The 12,632-nt window shown below is 41.0% G+C and overlaps 1 protein-coding gene across 1 annotated transcript in view; it reads left to right on the forward strand.

Annotated features, from left to right (window-relative positions):
- The window catches only part of LOC128737948 (hepatic leukemia factor-like), a 120,523-nt gene that overhangs the window by 83,974 nt on the left and 23,917 nt on the right, over nt 1-12,632 (forward strand). Inside the window, exons 3-4 of the mRNA XM_053832731.1 lie at nt 9,943-10,168; nt 10,366-10,607. Of these exons, the coding sequence (XP_053688706.1) occupies nt 9,943-10,168; nt 10,366-10,607 (468 nt within the window). The remainder of the gene's footprint in view (nt 1-9,942; nt 10,169-10,365; nt 10,608-12,632) is intronic.

Here is a 12,632-nt window from a genome sequence, read left to right on the forward strand (position 1 = left end):
AACAATCCTACTGACTCTAACTAGCAAGTTACTTCGTTTAGACGTATTTATATTCAACGTAATCTTTCCTGCTTCGCGCTTTAGTCTGGTGTACTGATCTTCCACAGCCTCAAATGAAGCGTGTGAACTCGGAGTTCGCGGCAGGATTTGCTGCATAGTGAAGATTTGGTCCGTTGCAGACCGACCCTCCATGAAGCCGGCTTGATAACTTCCCACAAAACTATTGGCTATTGGCGATAGTCGATGGAAAATGACTTGGGACTGCATTTTGTAGGCGGTATTCAGGATAGTGATCGCTCGGTAGTTCTCACAATCCAGCTTATCGTCTTTCTTATAAATAGGACAAATAACCTTGTCTTTCCACTCCTCCGGTAGTCGTTCTGTATCCCAAATCTTGACAATCATTTGATTCAAACATCCGGGTCCGGGCTCTTTTTAACTAGTTCCGCACCAATGCCATCCTTTTCCGCTGCTTTGTTGTTCTTCAGCCACTGGATGTCTTTTTTAACTCCTCTTGTCGATGGGGGTGGGACACCTTCGTTGCTTGCTACACCAATGAGGTCGCGTCCTCCACTATCATGGTTTTCGCCTGCACGCCATTCACGTGTACTTCGTAGTGCTGCTTCCACCTTTCGATCGCCGTTGGTCGTCGATCAAGATACCTGCAACTTTATCTCTGCACATTTCGGATCGCGGCTCAAACTCTTGGCGAGATTCGTTGAGTCTCTGCGGTACAGCTGCTCGAGTTCTTCGCAATCGTTCTCCTTCTGGTGGTACTTCTTCTCCTGGAAGAGTCGGGTTTGGTGTCTCCGCTTCTGTTTTTTGTACCCGCGCTGCGTTCTTCTCATCGAATATCTGCTGATACTTCTCGTCAAACCATGCGTTACATCGTTTCGGAACCATACAGCCTAAGACGTTTTACGCTACGCTGTTAATGGCTGTTTTCACGGCATTTTAACAGTCCTCAAGAGGGGCTTCATCCAGCACACCCTCTTCCGGTAGCGCAGTTTCAAAAGATAACGCGTAGCTTTCGACGACATCCGTTTGCTTATCGTATGTTGTTGACAACAGATAGTTTTTGACGTATCTTCACCATCACATGGGAGCGCCCCGGTTCTGACGTCGATATCTAAAAAGTGCCGAGCACCTATCAGAACGTGGTCGATTGGTGATTCCGTCTGGTTGGGTGATCTCAAGGTATACCGATGGCGAAGGTTATGCTGGCAAATGAAACGGTGGTTCTACAATTGATGAAGGGACGGTAAGGAAAGAAATGAATTTTTTTGGTGAAGGAGGGAAAAGAGCAGAAAGGTGAGGAAGGGGGGGGGGGGGGGTATTCGTAGCTACGCCTAACAAGTAATCGTTTTGACTCCTACCTTTTGTCCAATGCTGGAAGGTGCATGGGTCGAACCAAGCTATAATCTGAGAACAACGTCAGTCTATTCATCGGAACTGGGCCTTTCCCCGAAAACCTGCGCTGAGAATCGTGGCTAACACGCTGACAGACGAACAACGTCACGTGTAGAGTGTAGTGCCTTGCAAGTCGTAAGGGCCTGCACAGTTTCGTCGTCCTGTCAGTAAAAACAAGTTAGATTTAAATTTCTCGGTCAGTGGTTATCTACAGTAGACGGCCTTCGTACCTTGGTTTTCACCGGGGTTGGTTACCCGATCTTCGCCGAGGTTGTTTGTATCCCGGCTGGTACCACGAGGAGGTAGGGATGGAGAGGCTATGGACCACTGTAGGGTCTATTTTATGCCTAGTGCGCAAGGCACGGATGGTATGCATTACCCAGCCGTTTACCAACCAATACACACACGCAGACGTATTCTTGCCGGAAGTCGTGCTTACTAGGGAATCCACAAAACCCTAAGGTCTGACAAGCTACTCCCCCAGTCGAGTAATTGAAGACGGAAAGCCATGGACCGAGTTTGTAGGCGGAACATTGTTATGCAGGTGAAATCCTAAAGGACATCGCGCCAAGATAAGTAACTAAGCGTTGGTAATTACCGCAATCAGGCCGATCACCCTTTTTATAGATGAAACAAATTACATCTTCCTTCCACTCCTCCGACAATGGCTCCTCCTTCCAAATCCTGAAAATTATGCAGTAAAGTGGTTAACTTTCGGTCCACCTCTTTTTTATAATATTGCAATTGAGGTGCTGATAGAAGATTTCATTCCATCAGCCGACCAATACTGGAATAGATTTTCCATTTCACGAGATCTGTCCTTCTTTTTTCTCGTCGTTACTTGCCTTAATTCTCCCTCTTTGCATCACTCAGATATGTTTTCCAAGCTCTTTTTTTCCTCTTCATCACTTCTTAGCATTTCCCGTCAAACCACTTATTTTGGGATTCGGGGTTTCTTCACCTAGCACCGCGCTTATTGCCGGTTGAGCGCATCCTACTCTATCCATCTTCGAGATTCGTCAGAGGAAGGTAAAGTCTCATTTAGTAACCACGCGTAGTTCTTGGCAGCTTGCGGGTTGTCTAACTGCCGAATGTTTAACTCACAAGGACGCTTTCGTAAACCGTCGATAGCCTTGAGGGGCTAACAATCAGAATATATTATCGCTTCCCCACCGACCAGGGTGTTTATATCCGCGATGACAATCTTGATGTCTCGTGGCGAACAGCTGTCGTGCATTGTCTCCAGCAGCTTGTAAAACGTTTCCTTCTCGTCATCGGATCTACTTTCGTGTGAACAATGCACGTTTACGATAGTGTAGTTGAAAAAATTGCCTTTTGTCCTCAACTTACACACCCTCTTGATGATCGCTTCTCAGTCTCAGCCCGTTGGTCGCTCCAACGCTGTGGTATAATTGGGCGTGGTTATTACGGATCCTCCGCACTTTTTCGTCTTTACGACATATTTTTGCAGTGCCACGATGCCAAACTTACAGAGTTCTAGCTGTTCGCACAAAATTCAGCGCGCTACAGTTCCAGGTACTAAGCATCCTTTTTGTTCTTATTGCGTCACCTTTGTTCATGCGCGTTGTTCCGACTTGAATTTTTTAAATAGTTCATAGCAACTTTGTTTAGGTAGGTTGCCTTACTAGGGCCTCGCTTTAGTGCCGAGACAGCACATTTTTAGTTGCGCCACCCGCTTCGGATCAAACGCTGTCTTAAGGCATTCCTAACCATACCCTAGGGAACCTTGGTTGAGAAATCTTTAATCCGCCAGGAGCCGCCCCTGACATGAGAACAGATGCTCAAGCCCAGTGCTCAGAAATCTCAAATACTGTTTATGCAATACGCCCGAATTGATACAATATACTGCTTATTTTATTGTTTCCAGTGTGGGTAAGACGGACAGTTGGTTGATTCTACCAGTTAAGCATTAAAATTCGTCAATGTTTTGATGGGCATCCGACCATCTTGCTATCTCATGATGTCTGAACGTTCCCATCATTATTTAGGACTATCAAATTTTGATAACATACAGGAAAACTGAAAATTGGAAGTGATTCGGCGTGCGGATGTAACTTTTATGTCATCGATAATAAGCTTGTTGAGTGGTTTAATTCCAAAATGTTGCCCATAGCATGAACTGTTTCGACGGAATACCTTTTCAAGTAACGTCTGCATTGAAATAATACGTAATTTTATTTGCGTATGAAAAATTATGAACACTTTAAAAAAATGTATAATGATGGGGTGAAATGGACAACTGCTAGTGTGGGTCAGATGGTCAGTGAACATATAATAATATTGTTGATTTTGCTTCTTAGTATTATCTCTTGCATAAAAATGAAAATTTAACCGGCAAATGTAGACTTCAAACAAATTAGCAGCAGCCAGACATGAAACAGTTTTTGGAATGCTTGTTCATATTGCCACTGCCAAACAATTTTCTATTGGCTGCCTTTAGTGGTAGGGGGTGAACTGCCCCCTTCATTTTTTGCACGCTACACCACCATATTTTACGTATTCAATTTGTTAAGAATCAAAAATAATAATATGCTCTCAGTTGGGGCGATTTACAATACCTGTCCATCTTACCCTCGCACATTGTCCGCTTCACCCGCAGCACTAAAAAAGTTCACTTTTTCGGACCATTTTTAATACTCAAAATACACTAAACAACATTTTTTGTTAAATATTTCACTAGCTGCTTTTGAAAACAATATATTGAACTGAAGTAAACTGCATTTAGGTTTTATAAATCATAAGTTCTCTGTATAATATTAGCTGTTCTTCTTAACCTGTTCGTCTTACCCACAGTTCCCCTACAGATGAAATTAACTCAGCATTGCCTACGTGAAACCAACGACTCGAGCCAATCACTTGCGTTCGTGCTCGTGTTGTTCTCTACATTCATTCATTCTCAACAATAGTGAATGAAATCAAACGGGAATCATTTATTCATTCAGCCCACAACGACAAACGAAATTACAACAAACGTAAACATTGCTCCGAAGTTTTTATTAATTTCCTTCAGCCAGGATTTTAAAAAGCAGGCAGTTTAAAAAACTAAACTTTATGATCTAAAATATCAGTCAAGAGCTAGAATATTGGCTGACAGGTTAGTCGAGCAATCATTCAGCACAGCAATTTATGAATGAATCGTTTTGAAGCGTAGAATGTCGAGAAAGGCAAACACTGTCAGCAGCTCAGTAGTCATGTCCATAGGCGAACAGATAAAAGAATACTTCCAGGGGAAAAACTCTATGCACTGAATGCAATTTATATTCGCCTTCATGCAAAACTGTCAATTTTTTCGAGCACTGCTCAAGGCTTACAAGGCTATTCCTCGTTTCGAATACTTCAATCCTCGTTAGTTGAGAATAGTTTCGCTGTAATCTTGCCATCTGAAACAAGAGATATTTCTGCGTACCTGGAATTAGTGATTACTGTAATGCTATTGATAACCAACGTTCCATTTAACGATACCTTCTTCGAATTCTTCTTGAGACGCGTAAATAATTAAGCTGAAATAAAATTAATAATGGTCGGTCAGACATCGTCCGACACAAACGTACCTTTTGCTTGCGGCTCCCCGACGTCGTCCGATTAGTTCTTACAGGGAAGCAATCAACAATGCATGAAACTTTATAAGATACAAATACTTTAACAGGAACCGGAACGCACCAACTCCTGTTAGGTACAACAACAAAGAGGGGAACCTGATTACCGAATTACATTTCGATGTACTGTTAAATGGTGAACACGATGGAGCTGTCAAGAGAAACTGGATAACGATTGAGGATGGCAGACAAGCTGTGGATCCACCAACTTCGGACGAGGTTTAAAAAACAGTTAGAGAATTAAAAACTCGAGAAAGCAACTGGAAAGGATTGCATCCCCATCGGACTTTTGAAAGTCGGGAGCCATCGATCAGGTTATACTAAAGGTATGGACTGAGGAGGAACTACCTCTATTTACAAAAAGGACCACCGACTCGAATGCAGCAATTATCGAGACAATTCTGCATACAAAAAGCCTCCCCCATGCTGTTTCTTAGTCTGAGCTCGTTGCAAGAAACCTTTGTTGGCGGCGAATACCAGTGCGGCTTTCGATAGGGACGCTCCAAGACGAACCAAATGTTCACCTTGCGACAAATCCTCGATAAATTCTAGGAATTCAACTTCCAATCGGGGCCTGCCACAAAAGACGATCATTAAGACTGTCGCAGTGACCTTTTAATCCAATGCCCTTCTGGCATACAAAAAAAACTTCCACACTCACTATTTGTTTATAGACTTCAAGGCGGCGTAGGATTCAGTTAAACAAAAGGAACTATGGCGGATTATACTTGATGGTTTTCAAGAGAACTGATTGGCTGATACGTACTACTCTTGATGGTTCAAAAACGAGTGTCAGAATATCGGGTGACCCGTTTGTAATGTTACATGGTTTGAAGCAAGAGGCCGGGCTATCGAATTTGCTGTTCAACATTACATTGGAAGGTACGCGGCAGGCGAAAAGCAGGTGTGCAAATAAATGGTACCATCATCACAAAATCTTACATGCTTAAATTAGTGTTAACCGTAAAGTTGTGGAGGAGGAGTACACGCATCTTAATGAGCGAACTTCGAAAATAGAGCTTAGTATAACTTCTACCAAATCAAAGTATATGGTGACTGGTAGAATGAAAGAGTGGTGAAATACTGTACCGCACTAAGAGCTACTTGTCCACTGTTCAGCATGACCTTATCCTGGTCGGATCTCGGACCTGGTCGATCCGTCTGTACTAATTTATTAATTACTGCAATCGACTTGGTACATTCCAGCAAATGATTGATCGGCTTCGCTCGTATCTGATTTTGCCCTCCCAGTTGGCCTCGAGGTAAGACGCTGGTCTAATAAGCCAGCCGTCGTATGTTCGAATCTCGGCTGGGAGAGGCTGTTAGAGTCAATAGGATCGTAGCACTGACCCCGCACTGTCCTGTATTCTAACAGCTGGTTGCGAAGTTTGTATAAAAACAGAAGGTCAAATTTCGTTAACGAAATTAGCACCCAGGCTTTGCTTTTTTTCATATCTGAGCGGCTAAGTACTACGCGTAAAATTTGGATCCAGTACATCGTCACTCTTTAGCAATAACTCCGAAGTTCCTCAAGGTAGCAAGGTTGGGCCTTTGCTTTTTTCGCTTTTCTTTAACGATGTTGCGATTCTGCTGGAACTTGGCTTTTGAGAGAGTGGATCCAGTTAGCGACCCTGAATGTTGGTGAACACTAAATTGACGTTCAATTTACACCGCGAGTCTATTATTTCTAAGGCATCTTGGCAACTTGGATTTATTGCTGCGATTGGGCGTAACTTTCATGATGCTCACAGCCTTAAATCATTGTACTCTCATGGCGACATATTGATAACCTGCCACCTCACATGAATAGATGTCGTCTACTTGATGTTGACACACTCGAGTGCAGGCGCAAAATGCAGCATGCCATATTCGTGGCTAAACTCATCAACGGCGAAATAGATTTTATGAAACTACTATCTATGCTTAACTTCCGAGCATTGCAGCGGCATTACGCTCAACGGGTTTGCTATCAAACACCATTTCACCATTCGTTTGGAGCCGAATAACCGATCACGGAATGTATCAGGACATTCTCAAAAGTCGAAGAACTGTTAGATTTCAGTTTGCATTCGCACTTATTTTCACAGAAAATAACAAGATCTAACTTACTACAGTTTTTGTAATAAAAAAAATTTCATGTAGACTATTTACAGTCACATGAAATACCCCAATAATGAATAACAATAAATTATAATTAAATAAATGATTCACGAAATATACCAAATATACCAAGATGGGGATATTGTGAGGTGCAATTACAATATGGCAAGCTACAGTGGGCTGGTCACGTAGGTGGAATGCCAAATCAGAGATCATCGTAAACAGTATTCAGTCCGTGTCCGTTGATTGAGCGCGATTGACGAGCGCCCAACACCGACATACATGAAAACTAAAGAAAACTGAAATGAGAGAATGACCAAAACACGCAATAACTCGCATCATTAAACCAACGACACTTATTGATGATGGAAATTCCAACCAAACTAGTATCGCTGGTTTAATGATGACAAGTACCCGAGAGCTACTGAGTTACTTTGGAACTCCTTTTAAGTTCTCTAGTTGAGTTTCAGTTTTCTCCTGAATTCGGCACTGATTTGATAAGCAGATTGGCGCTGTTACCACTGTTGTTCACGGACACAAATTCTCTTTGTCCTGACATAGCTCTGCTAATGCCAACACTGTCATAAAACAGCAGCATCTTGTTTATTATTTTTGAATCTTAACCGTTGCCTGATTTAATGTTTCGAGTAGACAACAATCCTCCTTTTACAGTTAGGGTTTATTTCTAATTCCCGTCGTAGTAAGGAAAGCCACTCTAATTTTCATCATTTCTTAGGTGGATTTAATGAATACTCCAAAAGCTCTGCTGCTGATTTGACTCAAACACACTTACCTTCCGATCCGTGCCCTTTGAATTCCCTAGAAAGCGATTAATAAGCATAGCATAGCAGTTGATTGAAATTACGCAACTGACTTTATATCTTAAATTCGTCGTACCGTTTTAAAGTCCGTCCATCAAAATTTTTCATCGTCCGAACTAAAAATCACAATAATGTTTACGAAGCTAGCGCGCATGTACCTGTGTAGGACAGTATGACAAATGTTATTCTGGAAAATTTCTGTAGGTTGTGCAAGTTTTCCCGGCTGCAAAATAACAATAATGCGTTGCGTGAGTTATTTTCATTTTATGAATGACGGAAATTGAAACGATTAGCCGACATTTTCTTCTTCGTCGCACGAAAAAACGTTGGAAATTTGGCTGGTAGGACTTCTTTAATGATAAAAAGCATTTAAATAGATCTCAGCTCACTTTGATTGATCGCGTATGAGAGGCAACAAACTAAAATATTAGGGAATAACTAATTTTGCATTGTGTTTCATAAAAATCGCTGATATTTTTAATGATTTGTGTTGGATATGACGGGAATAGGCAATTACGACGAAGCAGCAACATACCCTAATTGTTTTGCTTGCTGTACAACATACATATCTGTTGTCAATGTTTAAAAAGCTTATTACTTTCTGATCCTCAAATCTTCAAATCTGATAAAGTAGTAAATATACGTAAAATGATCCGGATGATGAAGTTTATAATTAATATTATTTCGGCTTGTGCTAAATGTTTCGGTGTTGAAAAAGAGTTTTTCCTTCAGATAAAAAAGAACAACAATTGTAATATTGCATCTGTTGATTCGTGTTGAAGTCATCCATCTCAGTCTTGTTTATTCAACTGACGACTGCCGGATTTACTAACGCTACTATAATGTTCAACGTTTCCATCTTCTACCGCCCATTACTGTCAAATCACCAGCTACCAACAGCCTAGTAAAGGTCGACGAGCCGAACTGAACGTATCGAACGGAAACAAATCTCATCTTTCCAGTCAATTTCGTTTAGATTCACTTTCCGTTTCTATCGTCATGTTTTGAGCTTTCTTTGTCTTGGCCAGCAAAACCTACCCGAAGCTGGAAGCCACCTCAAAGAAGAAGTAATTCAATCGATCATCCTTCCGAATTGCGACATGCTCACGATTGGTTTGTTCGATCAAATTGTATATCTAATCAATGTGAATAATATAAATTTACATTTGAAAGTTTAACCTATCCACCGACCAGACAACCTTTACTAGATAGGCATAATTTAAAAAAAAATAATAACAGAAGAGACGTGTGATCTTACAAAAGTGTTTTTTCTAGAATCATATTTAGCCTGCTAATTTACAACATCATATGAATCGAGTATTCAAAAAAAAAATTTTTTTCGGACCAGTCTTGCCGACTGATACCGATCGTCATCAGTCCGACTAATTTTACGATGGAAGTAATCGGTCCAACGGATCAATCTTCTGTGAGCATTGGTAGCCCGAACGGGAGACTGCCGTCTGAATCGGACGAAAATTAAGAAAACTTTCACTTTAAGCCGAAAACTGCGGCAGCACAGCATGAATGGTGCGATTTTGTTGATGTTTGACGGAGGAGGAAGGTGGGGTAAGGTAAAGCCGAAAATTTGAGACGGTTTATTGCGCCGAACTTAAATATGCCGTTAACGTAAACCGGGTGGACCGGGCGGAGTATTTCCTATGTGCCCCTTCTGCCGAGCACATTGTGGCCTGGCCGTTCGTTGTTCGTTTTCGTGGTTTGTTTTCATCGTCAGTTTCGCGTCTGGCAAATCTGTAGACAGACAAACTGAAATAATTACGGTAACAGTAAAATGCTGCTGTAATTTACATACACTTCATGCTCAGTAGGTACATAACGGCTTTACGGGTCATTTTGATTTTGCAATCAGCGATCAGTAGGCGGTATGGTTTATTTTTAGACGCCACAATTTTGTGAACCCTCTCTGTCCGAATTCAATTCGCTAGTAGTGTTGTGTCAAAATGAGAAATAATCTAACGCATTTTAAAACTTTTCAGTATGCCGACCTCGATGAATTCCTATCAGAGAATGGCATCCCGGTGGATGGATTGCCGGGCAGTCACCTGGGCCACTCGACCAGTATCACCGGCCGCTCCGACAGCCTGGGACACTGTGCAGGCCTTTCGTTGGGTCTCAGTCAGGTGACGACGAAACGAGAACGCTCCCCATCGCCAGACTGCATGAGTCCGGACACGATAAACCCACCGTCGCCGGCCGACTCGAGTAAGTATGGCCTCCACTGGATACTCCCACTTCCTATCTTTCCTGTTAACCCCGGTCGTAGCGTCCATCCCAAAGAAAACGGATGAAAACATAGAGCGAAAGCGAAGTGCAGCTTTCTTGTTGGTTCGGACCGTTTTGATTTTCCTTCTCAAGTGCGTCTCCCTCATAGTTGTAAATGTTAGTTTTCGATGTTGCAGCTTTCTCGATGTCCTCGACGACCAGGGACTTTGATCCCCGAACACGGGCTTTTTCCGACGAGGAATTAAAACCGCAGCCAATGATCAAAAAGTCCCGGAAACAGTTCGTGCCGGATGATATGAAAGACGACAAGTACTGGGCGCGGCGTCGGAAGAACAATATGGCTGCGAAGCGATCACGCGATGCCCGACGAATGAAAGAGAATCAAATCGCGCTCCGAGCTGGTTACCTGGAAAAAGAGGTGGGTTTGCAACTTCTGATCCGATAGGTTGGTGTGACGAGCAGCACACCAACCGGCGTGAACGAGCTTATCATTTCGTTTATTATACTGTTTTAGAGATAATATATTTCATTTCATCCTTTGGACCGTCGCGTTGCTATAAACTTTTCATATCATTTATATTCACCGATCAGCTGTTTGCAATTTGTTATAGCAAAATCCCAAACATATGGAGTACAGCCACTAATAATGGTAACAATTCAAGTATTCGGTAATACCAAACGAATAGCTTATCAGAATCAAACTTGGCTCAATGAGATACTCGCTGAGACGAATCAATTTTTTTTCGCAGAAAGTTCTAGGAATATCCATGAATTCTGACAATAAAAAAGTGCAAGGTTGCATCAGAGACCCTACCGCCTGTTGACGTAGGACCACGTAAAGCTGTTATTTAAAATTATACTTTTACTCCTTTTTTGGCTACCAAATTTAAAACACAACTAAAACTGAATTACTGAAAACTGACTTTTAAATTTGGAACAAACGTAAATGAACAATTTTGAATAGTTTCGGTGATCCCTAAGATATTTGATAAGTTAATTTGTAGTGAAAACCAAATTAATTCAAAGACATCTTTAACCATTATTCTGTGGTTTTTGAATAGACCAATTGTTGGATAATTTATAAAACTTGTTTTGAAACATCTACTTAGAGTTACCAAGTATACAGCTAACAGCTACCAAGTACATGATTAGAGATGACAGTATATTTCCAGAGGTTTGACTCTTGGGAGCGCTTGTTGTAGTGAGTTACACTAGAAGTCTTGGTAGTAATTCGTTCGAAGATACTTATTTCGTTTCAAGAATTACCAAAGAGTGTATCTGCTTCATGACCTTATAAAGGTACATTGCGACTTACTACACCGATTTTTCTAGTCACCCTTGGAGATGTTTTACGAGCCTTGCGCGACTTTCACCATTAATTTTCGGTGCTAACCGGCAAAATTCACGTGCCATACGTTTGAACGCTTCACAGAAACTAATTAAATGTGGGTCATTCTATGCCAAGTGACCGAGAAAAAGTTCTAACGTGTAGTCGACCTTCACGGATTTGAACCAAATTTTGCCAAATTGTTCGTTTTCGGTCAGAAAGTAAAAATCCAAAATTTGGTACGGATCGAACATTCCCTCGATTAATGGGAGCGCCTCCATTTTTACGGAAAATACCCGATTTTGTCAAAACCTCTTTTTTTCTTTTGCTCATATCTCCAGAAATATTAAGTTTAGAAAGACACTATTTTCACATTTTCAAAGGAAATCATCCAAGGAATTCGAAAAAGATATTTTTGAGCACCAGTACTGATAAACATTTTTATACTCAATTTGAAAACTGAATTTACATGTTTCTCTCAGTGAAGACAATTTTATATCAACAATTTCAACTTCATCGTGTTCCGCAGATTTTTTTACATAAAAATCACTCATCGCCCCGAGATATTTTTTGTCGATCCCGAGATACAGCGTCTTAAAGCAAGTAATTGGGTATTTTAATTTTCCCAAAAAAGTTGCTTTTTTTACCTCATTTGATAGCCTGTCGTTTTCTGAATCTAACAGTTATTTTTTATTTCAATTAAGTGAATATTTGATGAAAAAATTAATAAAAATCGAAAATAGAATGATTTGCTGTTTGACAGATATCAACCAAGCCGATTGATTGAAATGATGTCAGAAGTTCTCTTCCTCTCTTCTATCTTTCTGATAGAGCTTTTCATTTTGACCGAGCTTTTGACAGCTCCCATATGAAACCTGTATCGGCTGATGACCATAGTTTATCTATCCATTGTGTTGTCTAAGGCGAGCTGAGAAGAAAAATGGTTTACTTAGAAGCTATCATCTTATCCCAAAAAAAATTTTTAAATGAAAAAAATGCTTTTTTTATTACTTTCACTCGTCAAATTTGAAAAAGTCTTCATGTGACTTTACAGTGACATCATATATTATCATAATATGCGAGAATTTAAATACCGCTAAAATACCCAATTCCCCA

This window comes from Sabethes cyaneus, chromosome 2 (genome assembly GCF_943734655.1).
Source record: "Sabethes cyaneus chromosome 2, idSabCyanKW18_F2, whole genome shotgun sequence".
NCBI classification, from domain to species: Eukaryota; Metazoa; Arthropoda; class Insecta; order Diptera; family Culicidae; genus Sabethes; species Sabethes cyaneus.